This window comes from Micropterus dolomieu, linkage group LG08 (assembly GCF_021292245.1).
Source record: "Micropterus dolomieu isolate WLL.071019.BEF.003 ecotype Adirondacks linkage group LG08, ASM2129224v1, whole genome shotgun sequence".
Taxonomy (NCBI): Eukaryota; Metazoa; Chordata; class Actinopteri; order Centrarchiformes; family Centrarchidae; genus Micropterus; species Micropterus dolomieu.
Window position 1 is genome coordinate 4,566,522 of NC_060157.1, and position 25,810 is coordinate 4,592,331.

At 39.2% G+C, this 25,810-nt stretch overlaps 1 protein-coding gene across 1 annotated transcript in view; it reads left to right on the forward strand.

Moving 5' to 3' along the window:
* The first annotated feature begins 2,105 nt into the window (after positions 1–2,105).
* Positions 2,106–25,810, forward strand: part of srms (src-related kinase lacking C-terminal regulatory tyrosine and N-terminal myristylation sites) — a 29,290-nt gene continuing 5,585 nt past the window's right edge. Inside the window, exons 1-5 of the mRNA XM_046057346.1 lie at positions 2,106–3,006; positions 11,977–12,098; positions 17,130–17,296; positions 22,494–22,641; positions 24,132–24,290. Of these exons, the coding sequence (XP_045913302.1) occupies positions 2,633–3,006; positions 11,977–12,098; positions 17,130–17,296; positions 22,494–22,641; positions 24,132–24,290 (970 nt within the window). The 5' untranslated portion in view covers positions 2,106–2,632. The remainder of the gene's footprint in view (positions 3,007–11,976; positions 12,099–17,129; positions 17,297–22,493; positions 22,642–24,131; positions 24,291–25,810) is intronic.

Here is a 25,810-nt window from a genome sequence, read left to right on the forward strand (position 1 = left end):
GACAGTGTGTGTGGCATCCCATCAGAATAAACTACACTGTGTGTGTGTTCATGGTGATGAAGGTACATGTCACCCAGTGCAACAGTGAGGCTGACTGATGTGTTTTAAATAGTTCTGGACAACTATGGAGCTCTATGGCTCAGAGGAAACAGATATATCAGACTGTGATACACACACACATTAGGCTACCTGTTAAGAGAAATATTCAATGTTGGTTTTGGTCTCTTCATGGGATTTTGACAGTAAGAAAACTACATAACACCAGAGTTAACCTCACATTCAATCCTTGGTAAAATATTCTCTGCAGGCAGCTGTAAATCATGGGCTCAATTCATAGGAAATAACATCATCATTTCCAGCATGTGTGTCCAACCAAACCAAAGACTCCACCCATAATCCCTCCTTTAAAGAAGGGAAGAAGTCACCTGCAGACTGTTGATTTACAGCATGTGTAATGGCTGTATGTGTTGCCCTGTGCTGTTTGTCCCTTTTCCTCTTCAGCCCTCTCTAGTTCTGCCCTGTGTGTGATTGCTAAATGAGGTGCACCTGGCCAGTGAATGAGGCTCTTAAAAGCTCCTGTGCCAGCATCAGAAAATGGGGGCTTCGGGAATGGAGACTGCTACTGTAATGGTTCTGCTGCCTTTTAGCCTGGGCTTTTGTGTTGTCGCTTAATGCTTTTGGTACTCTTGATTTATTGTCTGGCTTTAGATGTTTTAAAGGTGTTTTTCTGTGATTGGTTTGGGTCAGTGTTTGAGTGTTGTTTGCCCGACAGGGCCACGTAAGGGTGATGCTGGTTCTCACAGGACAGCAACGCCATAAACATATGATGATCATATAGAATACGATGCATTGCTACCATATAAAAAAGGATATAAAAGAGTTAAATGAACTCAACCTTCAACATCAGTAAAATGCAACATACACATAAATGCAGCAGTAGTAATAGTAAAACTCTGACTGGGACAGTTTTACTGCATAATGAGTACTTCTGCTTTCCATAATGTAATACATGTGGATGATCATATATACTTTAATTATTAAGTGAGGTTTTGGATACACTTGACTTGAAGCGGTGTATTTTCACAATGTGGTATTAGTACTTTTACTTAAGTAAAGTGAAATGCATATTCATGTTAAATAAATCATTTGAATCCGCATCATCACCTGAAATCCATCAAAGTCTGGTGATTGTTGATAGATGCTGAATGATGATCATTCTTGCTGCAGAAAACATTCATTTAGAGACTTGTGATGGAGTTTTTTTCATTTCTTACACTGAAGGTGTAACAACAGCTTTAAGTTGAAAACCCTCACGTGTTCCTGGTGCATCATCAAAAATATGTGGTAGGCTATTCATCTCAGGGCTGACTTTGTGGTGAAGTGCTGTAATTTATTTGTATCCTGTGTATTTTTCTGCAGTAATGATGCAGAACTGATGCAGGAATAAAGGCTCAAAGGGCGGAACGCTACAAAGGCTGCAGTCATTAGACTTCACAGTCTATAAATAAAAACCCAGAGGAAGATGAGATTAAAATAGACTCTACAGCACCTCAGACTTTCTGGTGTCATAGTTTATTGATGTGATTTTTTTATTAATCAATCAGGCAATAAAGATGTCAAAAAAAATAGTTTTATGCCTGTTAGAAATGTTGTTTTCAAATTGCTTGTTTTGTCCGATCAACAGTCCAAAATATGTTGAATTTACAATCAGATAAAACACAGCACTGAATCTCCTAATCACTAATTGATTTATTGATTAATAATTTCCATCTCCACAACAGACAAACCAATAATTTACAAACCACATGTGATTTTTTTTTTTTTTTTCTCCCATGAAGAGACCAAGTTCAAGATTTTTATGATGTAATAGAGAAATATAACAGATGAGTAGAACTTGACATACAGGTTTGCTGGTGGAAACGGCTGTTTAGCAAACAGACTCATCGTTCACTCAACCAAAATGACCTTCAGGGAAATTTAGTTTGACAGCGGAAACTGTCCCGGAGCCAAAAATACACACACGCTCGCGCCGCTCTCTCTCTCTCTCTCTCTCTCTCTCGCTCTTTCTTCACACACACACCCATCAGCATCCTCCTCCCCTTCACTAAGCAGGTGTGTGAGCAGCAGGTGGTGTGCGGAGCGCCAAACCCAAACTTTACGCACCGTGCGGCTGCCTCACCTTCACGTTTCTCTTTCCCTTAGTGGATTAACACCTGAGCATCAACTGCTGCCTTTCCCACCCGACCACAATGGATTAATGTTTTTCCAGGGAGTCATGCTCGCATTCTCGGCTCATCTTAAGTCGCGCGGCGGGGTCTTTGCAGGGAACCGATCCGACTTGGAAGCCCTCCATTCCCGTTTCCGCATTCCCGCAGCCACCGTGCGCACTGCAGGCGTGTAGCTCAAATCCACGATCTCAACGAGAGAGAAAAAACCGGTTCCTCCGGCTAATCTACCCAACTCTTGCTGGCGGTGCATTATGTGTCCAGCCAGAGGAACAGAGGGAAAACGGAGGACTGAACGGCCGGTGACTGTAGGCTGTGAACGGCCGTTTTCAGCCTGAAGCGCGTCTTATTGATCGGTGTTACGGTAAAACCTGGAATAACCCCGCCACGCTCGTTCGTGTCCCGGGATGGAGAGTTGCTGTCGCTGCTGTATGCCGTGTTTAAGCCCCCTCTGGAACTACATTTGGCCCGATCCCCGCTATCCATATGTCTCCGACAACAACCATGTCATCGCCAACCCGGCGGCGATGGAGATCCCAACCGTGTCCGGTGAAATCCGCGTCCCGTCGCCCAAGAGGCGGCCGGTGCAGCTTTACGCGGCGCTCTTCGACTTCCAGGCCCGCAGTGACGACGAGCTGACGGTGAAGGAGGGTGACAAGTTGTCGGTGATCGAGAAGCGGGGGGAGTACGTGCTGGCCCAGAAGCTGACCGGGTCTCAGGGGTCCGGACTGATCCCGGCGAACTACGTGGCTCTGCTGCAGGACGAGTTCGCCAAATACAAGTGAGTGTTCAGAACACGTCCTCTGCTCTTACTGTTTGCTACCGCACAGCTTCTTTCTCCATTAGTGAGGCAAGTGTCACCTGATCCTGTGGTGCTGATGCAGAAACTGGTCTTTAATCTGCTGTAACTTTGGATGTGTCAAAATTCTTCAAGGGGCAGGTTTCAATAGACAGACATCCCAGAAATAAAATCTTGACAGCTGACCTAGGTTTGACCTCTCTGCTGACATGTTGACGTCACCACCAATGCTAAATGTAATCTGATTACCAAAATATTGAGAGTTGAAATTATTTCATTTGACCTGATGGGACTTTTTTCCCCCTGATACATCTCTTAAAGTTGGAACCAATAGTTAAATCTATGATCATTCAATCAACAGATAATGAAGGGATAACGTTTTTTGTTTTTTTTAACAAAAATGACAAAATAAAACGCTGGTTCCAATTTTCAACTTGATTGCCATATTTTTCATTGATTAACTTATTTAATTGAAATGTTTTATTTATATAGCACCAATTCAAAAGTTATCTCATTGCACTGTTAATATAGAGCAGGTCTAGACTGGACGCTCTGTAATATTATTTACAGAGAATCAACAATTCCCACCATGAGCAAGCACTTGGCCACAGAGGCAAGAAAAGCTCCCTTTTTAACAGGCAGAAACCTTGAGCTGAAGCATGACTCAGGGTCTGCGTCCAACTGCCTCGACCAGTTGGGTGGACTTTTGACCTCCTTTTATTAAAACATGTCTAGTTGCAGAACAGTACAACACACACATTTTAAACCCATTATATTAGCAAAAAACTTTTTATAACTAGACAAGCAGTTTATTTCCCCTCAAAGAGCCTCGTCTACACATCACATCCTCTGAAACGTATTGTGTTGTTTTCATACACCTGAGGCACGCAGACCACCCATTTAAACTCAAGCAACCTGTTACGCTAGTAGCCATTTCAGCCTGACACTCAGAAACCTACTCCCATCTTTTCACAAAGGGCTAACACATGATGGCATTCAACAAACACATGATTTACAGACTTAGGCGTGTTGCAGAATGCACATGTCTTGCAGTAACATATCAGTTGCCAGGGACCCATGTAACCAACACTGTTATGTATTTGGAAAAAGAACACCTTATTTCCACAGTTTAAAGTGAAAAGGCAACTGGCACTACTTTTTGTTAGTTAACACAATAGTCAGTATGTCTGTCAATAAGTTAAGTAATACGGCTGAGGAGGGATACCTGTGTGATGGAATTATCACTTTAAAGATATTTAAACTGTATCTCGTGGTTCAACTCGTCATTATTGCTGTTAAGGTCGGTGAAGAAACATACCAGAATTGGTGACATGGCCATAAGCATCTCTACCGTGCAACAGACAGACAAGATGTGATGAATATGTATTTTCATGGCTTGGTTTTTGTGAACTTTTGTCTGCCCACCCAGCATGGATTAACCAGCAAGAGGAGGGGACATGTGTGTAAGACAAAGAACAACGTTAATATTACCCTGTGGAAAGGAAATACTACCAAGTGGGGAAAAAGTCTGGAAGTGTGAGAGACACAGTTTTGATTAAAACATGATGGAGGATGGCTGCACACTGTTATATGTGCTAAAACCTGCAACTTGCTTCGCAGTTTCATTGTTCCCACCAAACCAAAACTTTTGATGAGATCACAGAGACTTTAAAGAGGCACTTAAATCCTACAACGTTAGTAAGAGTGGAATGTTTTCCAACGCTCTTTATCAGAGTATATAGCAGAACATTGATTAGGGAGGAGGGGCCATGAGGCAGGTGACAGGCAGGTGTATGGCTACACAACGAGGGCATTCATATACTGTTTCTGACCGAAGTCAAACTAACACTGACTCGAGCATTGGAGATCACCAATCGATGGAAACTGCAGCAAAAGTTGCAGACAAGTTTACAAGGCAAAAACACTGCAGCCTGCTCAGTGAGCAAGTTACACATAAAACAACGGGATGACAAAACACAGTCTTGCTTCAGATGCTGTAAAAAGTCACATGATCCTGCAGATTGCTGGTTTGAAGATAAAGACTGCAAACCATGCAATAAAATAAGACCCATACAGAAAATGTGTAAAGGTAAAGTGATAGATGGGGAAAGAAGGCAGAACGGAGAGATGAGAAAAACTAAATGAAGTAACAAAGACAAACAATGATGACTCAAATGAAGAGAATATGTCCTGTCTGGAGTTATACTGAAGGCTGACCCCTAAAGTTTAATGGAGGGTCTTTAAAAATGGAACTGGACACTGGATCAGCATTGTCCATCATATTCTTCAAAGATTACAAGGAATTTCCCCCAAAACTGAAACGCACAGCTGTGAGACTGAAAACGTACACAGGTGAGAGGATCACTCCCCTGGGAAAACTACAGGTAAAACTGAAATATGAGAACCAATGTGCAAACATGTACTATAGTGTGGAGGTGTGCGCTTTAACTTGCATAAGATAAAGGTCATGCAAATCACCTCAAACAGAATAGTCAAGTGTAGAGATGGTCAACTGATACAGATACTGGATAAACATGCAGAGGTGTTGAAAGAGAGCGTCCACGTCCTCTTTCATATGCCTTGCACCCCAATGTGTAACACCTAGCAGACCAAGGGATTTTATCCAAGGTGGACTAGTCTGAGTGGGCAACGCCAATAATGCCTGTTGACCAAGATACAAAGTGTGCATCTGCGGAGATTTCAAGGTGAAAGTGAATCCTGTAATACATGCAGACCTAAATCCACTCCCACGTATAGATCACATTTTTGCATCTTTAACCCATGTTCAAATTGACCTTGCTTGTTTATGGTCAGGTATTTCCTTGGAAAACAATAAACACTCACAAGGGCCTCTATCAGTATAGTAGGCCAGTGTTTGGCATCACCAGTGCCCCAGCGATGTGGCAACTGGCCTTGGGACAAGTGTTACAAGGGACACCAGACACTCAGTGGATGACATTATTGTGACTGGCCCATATAATGTGACTCATTTGGCAAACCTAGATGCTGTTCCTAACAAGACTAGAGGAATGAGACCTAACAGGAGAAAATGTGAGTTCTTCAAAGACTCTATTGAGTACTGTGTGGACACAAAATCGACAGCCGTGGACTCCACAAGACTCAGGAGAAGATCAATGCCGCCCTGAATGCTCCACAGCCAGAAAATGTGATCCAGCTGCGCTCATTCCGGGACCTTGTCGATGAATACCACAAGTTTCTGCCAAATCTTTCAACTGTGCTGTAACCACTGAATGTAGCAGGACAGCAAGTGGAAGTGGACCACGGTCTGTGCACAGGCATTCACAGCAGCAAAGCAGCTAATAACCTAGGATGACCCTTGCCTCCCTCTGTGCCTAGCTTGCGATGCATCACCATATGGTATTGGTGCTGTGTTATTAAAATGATTTATGGTTCAAAGTGACCCACTGCTTTTGCATCTCTGTCTCTAACATGTGCTGAACAAAACTATGCACAAATTGACAGAGCAGCTCTGAGCTTTCTATGGGGTGTGAAAAAGTTTAATCAGTTCCTCCTATGGAAGGCATTTTACTCTGATTACTGATCACCAGCCCGTAGTATCCATCTTCAGCTCCCAAAAAGGTATTCCGGCCATTGCTGCGACACGTTTACAACAATGGGCTCTATTACAGGGAGCAAACACACATTCAGTTAAATATAAGGGTGCTAAGCTTCATGAAAATGCTGATGGAGTATCTCACCTTCCACAAACACGTTCTGAAAAAGCCTTAGATCCTGCTGCAGTGCTGCACATGTCACCAGTGGAAACGCTTTAAGTCACCAGCGTGCAGGAGTATTCTACCCGATGAGATCAACCTTCTGTGTGCCTAGGCTGCATCATGCGGGGTCTCATGTTTTTGTGCCCCCAAAATTGTGCCCAAGAGGGTTCACCTCCTTGGGGCACTGTTTAGCTCAGTTGGTAGAACATGCGCCTCACGCACTGAGGCTCACTCCTTGTTACAGCGGCTCAGGTTCGAACCCGACCTCTGGCCCTTTGCTGGATGTCGTCCCCTCTCTTTCTCCCGCATTTCCTGTCTCTCTCTGGCTGTACTATCGCTTTAAAGGAAAAAAGCCAAAATGAAAACCTTTTTTAAAAAAAGAGTGTTTATCTCTTTGCATGAAAGACACCTTTAGTGTAGTTAAAATTAAAACCCTCTGGGCCTGTTTAGCTTAGTTGAGCGCGCGTCCCATGTACAAGGCTCAGTCCTTACTTCAGCGGCCAGGGTTCATATCCAGCCTGTGGCCGTTGCTGCATGTCACCCTCTCTCTCTCTCTTTCCTCACTGCTCTATCAAATAAATGAATAAATATCTTAAACAAGACCTGGCAGGTCATGCCCAGGTTGTCAGCAAACGCCAGCACCTGTCCACGCATGGGAGTGGCCATTTTTGGATCACGTTTCTCATCGTGGTCGACGCCCATTCAAAGTAGCCCGATATCTTTATGGATAGGAAAGCAACTGCTACACCTACAGTTGTAAAGGCAAGCAGGGGCTTGTAAGTGACAATGGCAGTCCGTTCACTTGGGAGGAGGTTTCAGTGCTTTCTCAAGGGCAGTGGCTTAAAGCACATCCCATCAGCTCCTCACCATCCTGCTGTGAATGGACAAGCAGAACATTTTGTCCATACATTCAAATAGTCCATGTTGGATAGGACAAAAGAAACAATATCAATACGTCAGCTTGATCTTAAAGTAATTAGGGCTGCAGCTAACCATATTTTAAAATTGTCTAATCTAATCTAATGATCGATCCATAAGAAGTTTGAAAATAAAATCACAATACATCACAATTTACTAGAGCCCAAGTTTACATATTTAAACTGCTTGTTTTGTCTGACAGAGTCTGAAACCCAAATATTTTCATTTTATAATCACAGAAGACTAAAATGACTTGAATGATTAATGAATTACCAAAATGGTCGCAGAGTAATCAATTAATCATTTTGGCTGTATTTATAACTACAATAAATGCCTAACTTGGAGCCTCCTGCTGCTGTTGAAGCAGACTGGAGCTAAATGTAGCCGAGAGCCTGCACGTGTTTCCCGGTCTGCAGCTGTAGGTCGTCCATTATTCATTCAGACTGCAGGGAATCATCATGTTTCAGCCGAGCCCTCTCTCTCTATTGGAGATGGATATATCTATTCATGTTGCTGACCCGACACTGACTCCACACTGTCCCACTGTCCTCAAACACACCACTGAGACTGAAGATAAGGAGCACTGGATGATGTTTGTCTCTGAACAATAATAACATGACTGATTCTATTTCAGGTACAAAAGACAACCAAGAAGATAATCCTGTTCAGGCAGATCTCACTGTGCGTTCTGCTGTTTTATCTCCTACAGCATCTTTATAAAATTCCTGTTTTTAAACACCAAATATACTGAGAGGGTTTTGTAATATTTTGTACACCTGATTTATATTAAGAAGGGACCACTAAATATTAGAACCACAAACTACAGCCCCCAAAAGTTGAATCAACATCTGTTTAAAACAGCCGATGTGAGGATTTATTTCAGGACTGTTGTATTAGACTGTATTCGTTTTAACTAGGTGTACCTAATAAACTGGCCACTGAGTGTTTATCTTCACTGTTACATTTGTCAGATAAATTATCACTATTTTCCAGTATATATGGTCTCTTAAAGGAAAGTAAAATAAATGTCCTGGTTTCTATATGTATAGGAAGGAGCAAAATGTGTGAATCACAGTTATTATAAGGTGAAAAAGAAAAAGCAAAATTCACTTTAAATTTAACACCCCCAAAATGGCTGTTGTCAAAGTTATTGTCACTCTTATTACACAAAAATTGTTACATGACAAACTAAGCTGTGTCTTTTCATAGTGTTTGATACAAGAATTGCATAAACAAATGTACTCAAGCATATGCTGACAAATGAAGTGCCTCACAAGAAGAGTTTAATGCTTTCAGAGGCTTACACTGTGTGTTAGATCAAGAGTTTAAAACGTATTTTAAGGTCTGGCAAACTCTTCTCCTGTGATGAAGCTTCATAATATTCTTATAATAGTACTGTGGTGCTCAATAATCAGTATTTTATGACCTTAACCGATGAATTTAAAGCTGATTCTGTTGATTGACTAATCAATTTCAAATCAGAACTGTTGCAGCTCCAGTATTTTCACTTTTATAGTAACATTGTATTCCTATAATATTCTTATAGATGTTACTTGTTGTTGCGTTTATAGTGACTTTATCTTTGCAGTATTCTTAGATTTATCATTTTGATCTGACATACAGTGGATAGAAAAAGTCTACACACCGCTGTTAAAATGCCAGGTTCTTATGATGTAAAATAATGAGACAAAGATAAATCAAGTCAGAACTTTTTCCACCTTTAATGTGACCTAGTATTTTAACAATTCAATAGAAAAACAAACTGAAATCTTTTGAGGGGTAAAAATGAAAAATAAAAACCATCAAATAAGCTGGTTGCATAAGTGTGCACACCCTCTTATAACAGGGGACGTGGCTGTGTTCAGAATTAACCAATCACATTCAAACTCAGGTTAACTAGAAGTCATTACACACCTGCCATCATTTAAAGTGACTCTGATTAATCACAAATAAAGGTTTAGCTGTTCTAGTGGGATTATTCTGATATTTTCTTAGTTGCATCTCCGAGCAAAAGCCACGGTCCGCAGAGAGCTTTCAAAGCATCACAGAGATCTCATTGTTGAAAGACATAAGTCAGGAGATGGGTACAAAAGAATTTCCAAAGCATTAGATATACCATGGAAGCGAAGACATCATCATCATCAAGTGGGGAAAATATGGCACAACTGTGACTTTACCAAGAACTGGACGTCCCTCCAAAATTGATGAAAAGACGAAAAGAAAAGTGGTCATGGAGGCTTCCAAGAGGCCTACAGCGACATTAAAGGAACTGCAGGAATTTCTGGCAAGTACTGGCTGTGTGGTACATGTGACAACTATCTCCCGTATTCTTCATATGAATGGGGTAGGATGGCAAGACGGAAGCTTTTTCTTACAAAGAAAAACATCCAAGCACGGCGGAAGTCATCAAGTCCCCCAAAAGCATGTGGGAAAATGTGTTTATGATCCGATGAAACCAGGGTAGAACTTTTAGGCCATATTTCCATAAGGTATGTTTGGCGCAAAAACAACACTGCACATAACCCAAGGAACAGCATACCCACAGTGAAGCATGGTGGTGGCAGCATCATGCTTTGGGGCTGTTTTTCTTCAGCTGGAACCGGGGCCTTAGTCAGGGTGGAGGGAATTATGAACAGTTCCAAATACCAGGCAGTTTTGGCACAAAACCTTCAGGCGTCGGTTAGAAAGCTGAAGAGGAAGTTCACCGTTCAGCATGACAACGACCCAAAGCACACATCCAAATCCACAAAAGCATGGCTTCACCAGAAGAAGATTAATGTTTTGGAATGGCCCAGCCAGAGCCCAGACCTGAATCCAACTGAACATCTGTGGGGTGATCTGAAGAGGGCTGTGCAGTGCTGTGCTTTTACAAAGAAGAGTGGGTAAATATTGCCACATCAAGATGTGCCATGCTAATAGACTCCTACCCAAAAAGACTGAGTGCTGTAATAAAATCAAAAGGTGCTTCAACAAAGTATTAGTCTAAGGGTGTGCACACTTATGCAGCCAGGTTATTTGAGGGTTTCTATTTATCATTTTTCCCCCTCAAAAGATTTCAGTTTGTTTTTCTATTGAATTGTTAAAATTCTAGGTCACATTAAAGGTGGAAAAAGTTCTGACTTGATTTATCTTTGTCTCATTATTTTACATCATAAGAAACTGGCATTTTAACAGCGGTGTGTAGACTTTTTCTATCCACTGTATTATCCCCACAGTCTATGAGTCTGTGATAATATCTTGAAGCAGTCTTTCTCTCCTGGTACTTACGTAGCTGCACATTGTTACTACCGTTGAAACCTGAGTGTCATTGAGAGCAGACACGCCCTCCTTGATAACAGAAAGTAAATACAGGTCAGTTTCTGATATATGACCAAACAGCCAGCACTCAACTACAGCTTAACCCTTGAAGAATTCCTCTCTTTATGAGTTTGTATGAATAAATCCATCCAAAGTATTACTTTTATATTGCCTTTAAACATTGGACTTTGTATTGGACATTGTCATGTATTCTGTTAAAGTTCAAACTGACCTGTATAAATGTATGTTGTAATGTTTACCTTGTTTACTCTGACTGTCAGCTTGCAATGTGCAAAATGTGATCTATGTAGTGCTGGAATGTAACTCCAGTACTGTAATTTTGAGGTACTTGAGTATTTTATTCTCATGCTATTTTTTACTCCTACTCCATTGCAATTGTTTGCTAGCTACATGTAGAGCTGAAACCATTACTCAGTTACTCAACTAATGAATTAAAAGAAAATTAATTGGTGTTTAATTGTCATGATTAATTATTTTTTTATGATAAAATAGTACAAAGTGAGCTTCACCTCAACAATTACAACAGCACAAATCCTGCATTTAGGTTTAATATGAGCACAATAAAATAATGATAGAATAATATAATGGTAAAAAAGTCACAGGGGACATTTTACTGCATTTACTTTTCTTTTTAATAATTAAAGTTAAAAGTATATTTACCTGATTATACTTTTATATTTTTAATTAAGAGACATTTTAAATGCAGGATTTTACTTGCAACACAATATTTTTACAGTGTGGACTTAATAATATATACTTAAGTAAAGGATCTGAATACTCGCTGCACCTTTTAGATCTGTGTGCATGTTTACCTGCATGTACAGTATGTTTTGATTTTGTGAGTCAGCTAACACAATCTTCTTCTTCTGTCTTTGTCCACTTTTCATTCATCATGCTTATGTATTTCCTTGCGTTGCATTGCTCCACACACCAATAATCACACTATCTTTCTTTTCCATCTTGTCTTCTCTCTGTGCAGGTGGTACTACGGGAACATAAACCGTGTGAAAGCTGAGAAACTGCTGCTGGCCTCCCAAAACAAAGATGGCTCCTTCCTTGTTCGCATCAGTGAGAGTCACAGTGATGAATACACAGTCTCCGGTAAGTGCCACAATCCATCCATCCAGGTTTCTCTTTGCCATATCTGGTTTCCTTTTCTTCTTTGTTGCACTTTCTTCAAACCAGGATTCACCTTCTTGTAGCTTGTTATTAATCTAATGCAGTGAGTTGTTTAACTGCATTCTGATAATTTATATGAAAGGCGGGGAGGTGGGAACTCCCTTTGGGCTGGACATTGGGCTTTTTCATTATGCAAAACTATCGCATGCACAAAAAAGATATATAAGTCAATAAAGGAGAGCCAAAAAGCCAAAAAGCTGAATACCACCTCTTTAAACTTAAAATTAATGCCATCTAATACAACATTTCTGCAATATATCCTCCTTCATGAAGGTTATTATGTTCAGTTTTTAAAAAAAACACTTTGAGAGGAGTCATCACTTTAGTGTATCGTGTGTGTATACTTTCTGGTGTTTTTAAAATGTATGGTGTTTCTATTATTTTTTCATGGCCATTTTATATCTCTGTAATGCAATTCAGTCCTACAGAACCAAAATGATCAGACAATTAAATATACCCCTTTTTGAAACAATCAATATCTGCAGTAATATCAGAAACATCTGACAAGCAGCCAACATTAGTTTGGTTCCACGAAAATGTCTGTTCTCTGTAAGTCATAGTATTTCTGTATTTGCAGCGTTTCTTCCTGAATTTAACATTTACTCATTTGGCAGACGCTTTTATCCAAAGCGACTTACATTTGAGGAACAACAAACAAGCATCAGCAAAGCAGCAAATTCAGCACGAGATCTACAAATGACAATACATACTAGTAAGAGCACTAATAAATACTAGTAAGAGCTAATAGTACATATCACATCAATGGGGTAAATACCTAGGGAAAGAAGTAAGAGTTAACAAAAAGTGCAATCAATACAAGATAATTGTGAGGGGATAGAAGAAGAGGACAGGAAGTGCATGTTAGAGGTGTTATAAGAGGAAGTGTTCTCGGAAGAGCTGAGTTTTCAGGAGCTTCTTGAAGTTAGAGAGGGACGCCCCCGCTCTGATGGCGTGTGGTAGCTCGTTCCACCATCGTGGTGTCACAGATGAGAACAGCCGGGACTGGGATTGCTTTGTGCGAAGGGATGGCAGAGCCAGGCGGCGTTTGTTGGAGGAGCGCAGTGGCCGAGAAGGAACGTAAACTTGTATTTTGGAGTTTGGTGCAGACCCAGTAGTCACTCTGTATGCAAGCGTTAGTGACTTGAATCTGATTCTGGAGGCCACGGGGAGCCAGTGGAGGTCCCTGAGTAATGGAGTGACATGAGTCCTTTTGGGCTGATCAAAAACCAGACGTGCTGCTGCGTTCTGAACCATTTGTAGGGGTTTCACCACACAAGCTGGGAGACCTGCTAGGAGGGCATTATAATAGTCGAGGCGAGAGAAAACCGTGGCCTGTACCAGAAGCTGCGTGGCGTACTGAGTGAGGTAGGGCCTGATTTTTCTGATGTTGAATTTGCTTGTGATGTATTTGTTTCTTTCTAAATGTGACACATGTGTTGGTGTAGCGGTGAAGATGTTTTCATTTGCAGTGCTTTTGAGCTTTTAGTTCCTGTTACTCGCTGCGTTCCTTCTTCATCTCCTCCCTCCCTTCTCTCTGACTCTTCATGCATTCTATGCTCCATCCATCACCCCCCTCCTGCCTCCACTGCCCTTCAGTCTTTCAACGTCTCCAGCCACTGCCGACCTTTAATCTCCCTGCCTTTCTCTCTCTCTGCTCCTACTATATAGTGCATGAGGTGACACAACGTGCCCACAGACAGCCATGATGGCGGTCGATGGTACATGGCCAAAATGTCGGATACGACTTCGTGTTGAATAGAAATAATAAATCTCTGTTTTGATATTTGGATTTAGAGCTGGTTGTTTTAGCTAGAAACTGACCAGTTTTGTGTTTGGATGATGTGACCCTCACAGTAAACTAACAACATCTGGTGTGCAAACTGTAACGGCTCAGTGTAACCACATTCTGGAGGTAGAGATAGTTAAGTATGTGTACATTAATGTGTAAAGAGAAATTAGAAGAAATAAACAAAGTGTTGGCACTAAATTAGACAGGGCGTGTGGCATTGCATGTTATTTTCCATTTTGATTCAAAACATGTAATTGATACATGATGAAACAGTCGCCTTTACATAGTTTGTCCACTAGAGAGAGCTGACGAGGACATTTTTCAATTGTAAAATGATACTCAATATACACTGTGGTGACAATTCTTTGATAATCTGTGGTATTAGTTTGTAGTACAAGTATCCATATTGCTCAAAAAAGTTTCACTTTACTTTTTTCCCATGTAGCCTATATTTGAACACATTTTTTTAAAATTAATTACTATTAAGTGTTAATTCTCTATAAATGTTTCTATTAATATTTTTTTTATGTAGAGCTTAAAAAAAATGGGGAAGAGATAAAAAGGAAGGTGAAACAAGACAAATGCTCCTGGCAAAATGTGATAAGATATCTTAGTTCCACATTCTTGGAAATATTCTTTCTTTTTGAGAGTTAGATGAGAAGAATGATCCCATTTGCATGACTGTGCATGAAGTATTTATTTTGTCTTGGGAAGTAATTAGCATAGCTTAACATATAGGCTGGAAGAAGGAAACAAAAGGTGTAAAAAGTGAACCTATCAACACTTCTAAAGCTCACATGTAAACACGTTATATTTAATTTGTTGAATGTGCATACAAACATAAATGTAAAAAGTTTAGAGTTACGCGCTGTAATTATTTCTTGGCACACAACAGCCAAGTGCAGTGACTTCCTGGAGTCTTGAGCTGTGTAGCTGGATAAACTGCTGTTCCTCTAGAAATAGTTACAGTATACTGTGTTGATGTGAGTTAGAGCTGTTGGTAGGCATATTTCTTAACTTTGCAGGAAGCCACATAGCTGTTTCCCCCACCTTAAGTCTTTATGCTAAGCTAAGCTAATATCCCCCCCGGATCCAGCTCTGTACGTAATACACACACACGAGATTGACATTGATTTTCTCATCTAACTCTCAAAAAGAAAAATGAAAGAAAAGTGCTTTATTATCCTACTGTAGTCATGCATCCACATGGCTCTGTTCATTGCAGAATAACGGCTGAAGCTACAGCATGGTAGTATGGCTTTCAAATAGTGATAATATTTACAGTTGTTGTGCACAGTATAGCTCAGAGAACCGTGCTGGCACTGAGCTGACAATCTACTGTGTTATTGCTGATATGCTTAATAATAAATAGCAACACCCAGAATATTGTGCTTTAAAACTCCTCCTGCTTTCTGCCATAATATAAATATTCAAGCTAACAGTGTAGCAGTGTGCATTTAATTACTTGTGCTCGTGTTTTTTTTTATTTATTTTTCCTTTCTTAAGTTAAGTTTGCCAGTAGATACCTTTTTTTTAATTCTAACTCAAGTAGTTATTTGATGACCACTTTTACAGTGTTTGGCTTCTCTAACCACCTCTGATAGTAACCTACATTTAGAAGCCCGGTGTTGTTATCAGAGGACACTTTTATGAATGAGCCCACAGCCAATTCTCTAATAACCCTCATGAGATTTGTGACTTTAAAGCCAATGTTTTTACTCTCTCCCTCCCCTGGATCAACCTCCAGCCCATTTCGCTCTCTGCTCCTCATGACTTTCTTTTCATCCTCTGGCTGCACCATCTTCTGTATCCGCATCTTTTTCTCTCTCCATCGACTTCTGTTCTTCCCCGCTCCCCTTCCCTCCCCACCGCCTTTCAAGGTCCTTTAGGTCCTGGGGGGAAAATGCTGCAGTTAGACGTTCAATTTTCACTGTGCTGGTCCTCCTGAAATATGCATCATCAGTACTTTGTGTGCATACGAGCCTGGGAGTGAAGGCAGAACAGATCCCTGGATGTCTCTAGTGTTTCTACATGTATGTGTATATGAATGTTGCAGTCAATGTCTGATTGTAAATTCTGTTTAGCCACAGTTCTTTGATATTTAAAGCCACTGTGTAGTGCTGCATGATTTATGCTGTGATTCATTATAAGTGGGTATGATTATTTTTGCATCACAATTTTCATTTTTCATTTCATTTCTTTCACTGCAGCTTCTGCGATTTGGTTATTGCACTTGACCATATTGTGCTTTTCATAATGTTTCGATTAATTGTGTCGCCCCACTATGTGTAGAGTTTTTATGGGATTACAGCATCTGTCAAATAATTCTGATGGCATAAGCTTTTGTTCGTAGAAAAACATTGTATACTACTGGGAGTCAGTGTCAGAGTTAGAAATGGTCAGTGTTGCAGAATAACTTTTGAGTAAATACACCACAGATGTTCCCATTTGTTTTTCCATTGCATTTAGTTATTTCATCTTGTCTTTGTCGCGTTGTGTATTTATAAACAGCATCTTGAATTGCATTGTTGTTTTAAAGATACTGTAAAGACAGTATACACAAGTGGCTTGTCTTCCAGTGGTGGAAATTACATTTACGAAAGTACCATTTTGAGGTACTTTATACTTCCACTCCACTACATTTCAGATGGAAATATTACTTACTTACTTACTTACTTATGATGTATTACAGGTTAAGATCAGATTTTGCATCAATAATTAAAATCCAATAACACTCATTATTCTAAAACGGGGCATTCTGCATAATGAGGTCTTTTAATTTTGGTACTTTATATTGTGATGATAATATTTCAATGTGAAAGAGGTCAGAACTACACAGTTACATACAATCACCAAAATGCTCTTGAGATAAGGGTTTTTACTATAACCTAACAAATATAACCCAGATTTAAGTATTTTATCCTGCAGGGCTGTTTACTGCTGTGTATTTGCGTCTACTCTGTCATTGTGTTTCTACTGATCTGCAAAACTGTCCTGATCTCTTTTCTCTGCTGTCCTTTTCAGCACAAAAGCACCCAATATAAGTCTTTGGATTTTCCAAGTAAACACTGGATTAATGAGGTTCAGTCAGTTTATTCAGGTTTAGTTAGGATGTGACTTTTTGTGTATTTGAACATGCAATAACTCTCCCCTCCCTCTTACAGCCCGGAGTGAGGGGAAGGTGTCCCATTTCCGGATCCAGCGATCCTCCATCGGCGCATACTTTGTGTCGGAAAACGTCTCCTTCGCTACGCTGGGAGAACTGATCTCCTACTACCAAAAAAACGGCCACAGCCTGGGAGTGTTGCTGGTGGAGCCCTGTGCCCAGCAGGTAGGACACAAAAACACAATGTTTTTACTTCTATTGTGAGGATCCAAGCTGACACAACTCATTCCTTTGCACCTAAACTTAAACCTGGTACTAATCAATATTAACTCCAAATTACTGTGTAATATATTACCGTGTAGTGATGAATTATTACCAGACTTGTAGGTCCCTTCAACTCTACGGTGTGTTTTAGAGTCTTGCAGCTCATTGTTTTGGTTCAACATCTGCAGCAGCAGGCAGTTGTTCTCACCAAAAAGGTTCTGGTAAACCTACTGAACATTACATCAAACAGGCAGACAAAGTTAGTGACTATCTGGTGAATTTAGTAGAGCATTAACCACAACATTTCCCCTTGGGGATAATAAAGTTGAAGAGCCAGAGATTTCCCTCAGCAGGACTTATATTTGTCAGATGGACAGAAACACGAGTCTAAAAGAATGTTAAGTTCACTATTAATAACTTGTGTCAGCGTTTGTGCCACTGCCCCAAAGTGAGTCTGTCAAAATCATCCATACGCACATACCATGTTTATGTATGTAAATGCATAGTATGTATGTAGTTATCGTGTGCATGTTTGATTAGTTATTTAAAGTCTCATTTGTTTTTTTATTGCTCTATTGTTAAACAGTGAACACACACCTGAACATAATACTAACATTTGCGGACCTGCCTTTTATAATACAGTGTAAACACATTTATAAGGCAGGATAATGAGGCGAGACTTTGACTCCAAGGTCAGAAATTAAATGTGACAGCAGCACAATAACAGCCCCCCAAAATAAAACAAATAAACTTTGTGCTCTAACACTGTCCATGCAAAAGCAATTTTGACTCAGTTTACTGATAATCCTAAGAAAAGTGACTGATGAATATAAAGTATAATGTGAATATAGTATGAATGTAATACAAAACAAACAGTATAGTGTGTAAGTTTTAGTGACATCTAGTGGTGAGGGTTGTGAATTGCAACCAGTGGCTCACGGTGCATTCACACGCTCATCTGATGGTCCCATTTCCCAAGTTGTGAAGTTGTTTTTCCGACTTCAGTGCATGTTCATGTTCTCTTAAGTTGGAATGTGGAATCAACATGGACGCTACAAAGATTTGTTAGATTATCGGAGCATATAAACACCAAGACATCTAGTTCACTCTACGTGGAAAGCAAACTCACCGTTATAACCATACAGCAAATTACACGTTTTCAAAATATGTAATGTAAATATGTATATTAATTTCTCTTTTTGCTATAAAGATTTAAGAAGCAAAAGTGATTCTGACACCACATGAATCATAAGTCACCAGTCACCTCTCCCTTTCCAAGCGCATGAGAAGCTATGGTAGCCGACACGATCTGTCAACTCTTGTGCTAAATAATACGTGTGATCCTCCAGTTGTCCAAATTTCTCTTTTCTTGCTTCTAATAAACTAGATAATAAACTTCTAATAAAAATAAGATAATTATTATAACTTATTATACTACTAATAATAATAATAATAATAATAATAATAATAATAATAATAATAATAATAATAATAATAATACACAACTTCTAATAAACTAAATAGACTACTACTACCACCGTTATTATATTTAAGGTGGTAGTAGTAGATAAAAATGGCTCATAATTATGTAAGGTCTTTATACACCACTGAAAACATAGTTATGGAAGTTATATTACATTTCTGTCAATAGATTCCCCTAAATATTACACACTGAATGTTGAAGTAGTATTTCACCAAAAGTTCACTAACTCATGTAAGCTATAAAGCACTTGGGTATTATTCTTGTCTTATCTCTGATTAATTTCTTACCTCTATTTTTTAAAGGGTGTATTTGGTTAACTGTCAGACTAACATTTTTAATTTTATATATATATAAAATTTAAAATGTGCATATTAGCTACCTGGTTGTCTTTTAACTTCTAAACATGATGAGAATTGTTTACTTTAAATACAACTAAATGTTGTTTCTAGAGCAGCAACAGCAAAGTAAGTATATAAACTCAATTTCTCACCGGAAACAAATCTAAAATGTCAAATCATATTCCTGATACCAAAATACTGAGTGGTCTCTTCACAGACAGTGAATCCCATCAGCAGCAGAGGCAGGACATTCATTCTCTCTAAAGTTCAGTCAGCAATAAACAGGAAAACAGTCGGAGCAATTTCACACAAAGGACACTTCATTAATGTTAGTCGTATTAATGTTGGTCCATTACGTTCCATCTCTCTGCACATTACTACTAGGTGACTTTGGCAAAATGGAGCTCAACTAAACTGGATCTGCACTTTTGTACTAATAAAACAGCAGCCAATAATGACTCGCAACAACAGTTCCCACTGATGCTTATAATTTAAGTCAAATTTCAGGCAGCAAAGGCTCCAGTTTTTAATCCATTATGTTCCAGTATCTGTTTTAATTTGAACAGCTTTTGTCTTTGCAGAAGGAATCTGGGGAAAAAGTACAACAAAAGACCCTGAATTAATCTTTCTATTGTTGCCCTGCAGCAGGAATTTAATGAGTGCTGTCTTATGCTTTATGTGTATGAATTAATACCAAGAGGCAACCATGTTTGGAGTGTAATTAACCAGTGAATAAAATATTTGGAACAGTTTTAGAATAATATCACGTGGCAGTTCTGTAATTACGTGCACTATCTCTGCACTGCAGCTTAAACAACTCCCCGCCCCCCGTGAGCTGTTTTCCTTATTCATGGCTCATCAGTTCGTGCCCGGCGGGAGACGCCGGAGCTCAGAGGTTCCTCAGTATCTTTATCCTGCAAAATGAGAAAAAAACCTATTCAGCAGCACACCCACTTTTCACATTACAGTTACATGTTTCATTATTATGGAGTGTTGTTTTAGGATAAAGGAATAATATGGAACCTTTACAGATATAAAAAGATAAACATCAAGTTGTGGCTTTTCCCACATAGATTAAAAAAAAAAAAAAAGTGTTTAATGTACAATCAGCTCCTCTTCCAGATTAGAGGCCACTCCTCCCTCTTCTCTCTTCCCCTCCAGAGGAGGCTGTGGGTCTGAGGCCATGGACACACTGAGGCAGAAACACATATTCAACCTGCAGAGTACACACAGAAAAACTACATAAAATATAACTACACGTAGGTTTTTCTCATAAATCCTCACACATGAGAAGCCAACAGGCAGTAAATGAGTGTACTAAGAGAAAAAGCACAGCAACAAAAATTCCTTTTTTAAATGTCATTTCTTTTTGTTGAGCGTTTTTTTAAAACTTAAATATTCTATAAGCTTTTATAGATTTTAATTCCAGAAACAGTAAACATCAGATTTAGTCTATTACATGTTTGTAAGTATTGATTTTCGTGCCATTTGTATTGGATGACCCTGCTGCACTTCATTAAACTGATGTGATTCAAGAAAGGTGGTATAACATTTAAAAAAATTCCACTTTGTTTAATTAAAAACAACCAGCGGGGAGCTACAACACAATTGATATTGGAGTTTCAAAAAATAAGCAGTTAGTTGGGAATAAACACTGTGGAGCTGCTACCAAACATTAAGTTGTCAAGCAAAACAAGAACTCTTAATGGATGAAGTTATAAATAGTTAAACCACACGGCTGCCAAATTGTTTTTATTTCCAGTTTAAATCTCGAACATTCATGATTTAAAAGCTCTAAAACAAAGCAGATAGGCTCATTTCGTTTTTAAACCCATACTTTATTGAAGTGTTTTCTCATGTATATGAAGTCCATTGTCACCAATAGCTGCCCTGCTGCAGCTTCACAGGGCTTAAACCCGGTCAAATGGTTGATCATTCAGGCCTTCAAACACAAGAATAAGACAATCCCATTTAGATTGAATTTAAATACCGTGAGTTAAATGTTTTACCAGTAAAAAGAGTCAATAACGATGCTTTCAATCACTTTTTATTGATTTGGCTACAAACAAAATCTTGTGCAAAGAGACATAGTCAATTAAAAGTGATAAAGCATGGTATGTGGCCACATTTGTATCACGTGTCTGATTCATCTTTAGCTTTTAGTTTCTAAAAGCAGATTTATTCTGCTGTTTAAATGCCTCATAAATTGCCCAGCTGACTGAGTGAAAACCCAAGTGGTTAGATTTGTCAAACTTAAAGACATTAGCGAGATTATGTCATGCATAATTATAAATGCAGGAAGAAAACATTTTAATTAAGTGGGATTAACAAAAAAATCTACTTAATATTTTTGCTGCTCTTTTTTTCAAACGTGCAATAATTATTTACGTTGACAGAAAATGTTCTGGTGATCTCTGGATAAAGTGGACTAAGATGTAGCAAATTATTTAAATGTAAATGTCCTTTTTATTTTAGTTTGTTTTGAACGATATAGACGGAGCTTTGTTTGGGAGAGGGTTTATACATGAGGCAACTATTGTGTTGTTTTACGTTGCTGAAGCTTCTGCAGCAGAGACAAACTAAAACTGTCATCATTCATTTGTTTATATGAATTTAGTTGAATATGTCTAAGCTAATGAAAAAGATGTGTAAATTAAAGCAACCAGGCTGAGGCAACATAAACAGTGTGGCCTACAAGTTTCTTTGTGTATCACCTGATCAAGTTGATTTCAAGTATCTAATTTATGTGCTGCATTGGGCTAATTTTGGGATTTTTATTATCTGGGGAAGTTTTACAAGGTGACAAATAAATGGTGAAGACAAAATTTCTAACCAAATATTTCAAGATTTTATCATCATGGTCCAGGTTTTAGTCCACTGTCAAATTAGAAAATAGTAGTAGTTGAAATTTAGACTCACATTAAAACCTGATTGCATCTGGTCTTGGTTTGGTCGTGTCTCCGGTCATCTCGATCTCCCCAGTTAGATTGATATATAATTTTCAAGAGATGTGAACAGAAAACAGACACAATCAGTCAGAAAACCAACAATCAATGTTGAGGTAAAGTGCCCAGAATATGCCATTTAATGTTGAGATATTATTCTCATTTTGAGTCCACAATCAATGACATACTTTGCCTCAACTCCTCCTTTGGTTTATTACATAAACATTTATACAAACACTTGATTCGTGCTTTCATCATATTATTATCAATATTTAAAATACACTATCCTCCAGTGTTGGAAAATGTAATAAAACAGATTTGCACATTTGGTTTTGCATCTCTGCAGCACTTGTTTTAAACTATTTTTTGATTTTTTTGTCGTCTCTGTGCAGCGGGAGCTGTTTGACATGGAGCAGTGGGAGACACCTCGAGAAGAGTTCAGACTCCACAAGAAACTGGGAGAGGGACATTTTGGAGAAGTATGGGAGGCTGTGTGGACCACAAAGAACAAGAAAGTGGCCATAAAGACACTGAAACAAGGTACGAGATACTGTGAAGAATATAAATGATGTATTTGAAGATCATGTTTGAGATATCGGGTACATTAAATACATATTTTTTTTCCATCAAAACAATTGCAAAGCTGATTCTTCAACATTTTTTCAGCATTGGAAAAGACGAGGGCAGTTGGGCTTTAGTGATGACAGTATGAAAACACAACTTTTATATCTTATTCAATGATTTTGGTCAAACTTTTATTATCATATATTATTTTTTTTCTTTCTTGTTTTCCCTCTGATGTCCTCCGGCTGCTCTGCTTCAGCTTTTAGAGATTCACAGAGTTTACCTATCAGCTGACTCTGCCCAGACTGGGAACTGGGGGGGGAGTGTTGCTAGCATAGGAGCTTTGGGCTGCCGGGAGGAGGATGTTTTTATTTAAATGTTTTATTTAAAAATTTTTGTTTAAATGTGTTTTTGTACAGTAATCCGTCAGGCCCGGCCCCCAGATAGAATATACTTGATTGTATATTTTTTCAAACTTAATTCTTGTCTCATTTGTGGTCTGATTAACTGTAAATTCAGTGCCCCATACCGCTAGTTTCACCAAAATCTGTGAATAAAGTTGTGCTTTTTGTACTACTCTGTCACAAGTGGACAACTCCCGCTGCTGAGATCACATGATGTCCTGTCAAAACACACTTCTGACCACACCCAAAAGTGTTGCTGAGGTGAAAGAGGGCTTGAACTTTTCAGCCAAAGACCAGATACTGACAGAGATGAATGGTTTCTTTTAATTCTTTCACTCATCCTTAATACTTCATTACCTTTTAAAATAAGTTCCCTCCAAGCCTGGTGTTAGGTTACTGTTTAAGGCTGTGTGCAGACTGAAAACGGCTAACGACACCAGGGACTATTAGGCTCATCAGATAAAATAAACAAATCCGGATTTTACAACCCGGATAACGTTTTCATGGCAGCAACATTTACCTTTTCTGCCCGGATACTTGCAAGGTAACAAAATAATTATCCCAATGCAGTACAAGATATAAAGTATCCTACCTTGCATGTTTTTCATTTGCCAATGCAGAGCGATCATTCAGGAGGCTAAAGCTTAAATATGGACAAAAAAAATAAGAATGACATTTCAATAACAAATGGAAGGATTAAGTTACACATTAATGGACAGAGAGAGCAGTGGAGGTTATTCAAAGAGTGAGGGTAAAAGAAAAGCTGCTTAAAAAAAGTTTGGCAGGAATTAATGAAGGGTTAGAGGGAGAAAATGAGAAATGTTGTAAGGTAAGGATCAAGAGATTAATGAAATGAGTGTAAAGGTAAAAATGTTAAGTTTGGAAATAAGGGACAAATGGAGAAATGTGGGAGGCTGCATGAAGAATAGAAGACAGTTGTGGTTGTAAAGATGAATGTAAAGCCAACTGAATGAAAGCAGCATAAACGACAAAAGAGCAACTAAGAGAATCAAATAAGGTATAAATTCACCAATATTTCTGTTTCTCCCCATCCTTCTTCAGAGGACATGAAGCAGGATGAGTTTGTGAAAGAGCTTCAGGCGCTGAAGACCCTCCATCACCCGAAGCTGATCCAGCTGTTGGCCATGTGCTCCAGAGGAGAACCGGTCTACATTGTGACGGAGCTCATGACCAAAGGAAACCTCAAGTCCTACCTCGCCTGTGAGTGCAGAAACGCACACTGCGCACATAACCGGACGTCACAAAAGCCCATAGAACGCCATACATGTCATCCCTTCTGTACAAAAATCTGGTGGTAAATCAGTTCCTCATGGACAGCTATTGTTTAGATTGGTCTATTTCCCTTTTCTGAATGCCAGCCATATGCTTTCTGAAAGCGCAGACTCCACTGTTGCTTTACTATGCAATGAGGAACTTAATTTAGGTGCCTTGGGTTTGAGAATTTCAGCCATTACCCAAGACTGTTTTGGGAAATTTCTCTGAAATAGTATTTAGGCCAAGTGACGTTAAATCTTAAATCCAAAGCAAATGGAATTATAATCTGTGCACTGGCAGCTCTGCTCGGCAGAGGAATATTGTTCTGACGTTTTACAAAAAGGCTTTAATCACAGGGAGTCTTAGTGAGCAAATGTGAAAAGTTTGACTCCGATATTTCTCATTGCACTAGTTTAATTCTTCATGCTGTGTTTGTGTGTGTGTCTGCATGTCATTACTGTACCGTACTGTACCTCACTGAAACCTGTCATGCAACAAAAGGAAGAAATATTCCTGGACATGTTGCATTAAAGTTGTTACTCTACCTCTCAGTTTACATGCAGGTTGTCATATTTCCACCTTACCCCTGCAAAAAAAGGATCTACCATTATTCTCAGCCTTAAACAGAGCAGAAGAATTATGTTTAACGTGACATTGTTTGACAGTCACACCCTTAGCAAACAGTTTAGTGCTGCTTTTGTATTGCAGAGTAGAAAACGTAATGTGTCCTCAAATAACAGTGCTGTTTCTAATGCAGCGTCTGTTTGCTCATCTACACGGCAATACAAATTCAGCTTTATGATTCATTCCAAACTTCTGCCACTCAGTTTCTGGAAATGAGGGGTATTCATAAAAACACTACGCAATGAACACGCCTTTAGTTGTTTGTTTAAGAGCGATAGTTCTTGTACCTATCAAGTCTGAATGTACTTGTAAGTCACTTTGGACAAAAAGTGCCTGCCAATTAAATGTAATCTAACAAAACAAACATGATTTGCAGCATAAGGAAAGTGGCCCTTAATTGAGGGACATGTTTGCTTGTCTGCTGGGTACTGTACCTTTTTTAATAGTTTGAGTACAGACCAAAATGTTTCAGTTATAAAACCTGTCCTATGCTGAAAATGTGGATAGAAAGCATTGTTGCCGATTCAACCATCATTTTACACAATATGGCTCCTTTGTGCTCACACAACTTTAAAGAACAATGTTACACATTTTAGCTTGGAAAAAAAAAATCCTTCACAAATTCAATTGGGGAGATAAGCCTTGTTGCCTTGTAGTAACATAGATTTGTCACAGATTTCTTTAGTTTACAGGGCAAAACTACTCTTGGTACCTGTATCAAAACTCCTTGTTTACATTTTTTGATTCATCGAAAACAGCAACCTGGCTGAAAGACAAATCCATGTTGCTCAGAATCAGCTTTATTTGCCAGGTATGGGGGGGGGGGGGGGGGGGGGGGGATT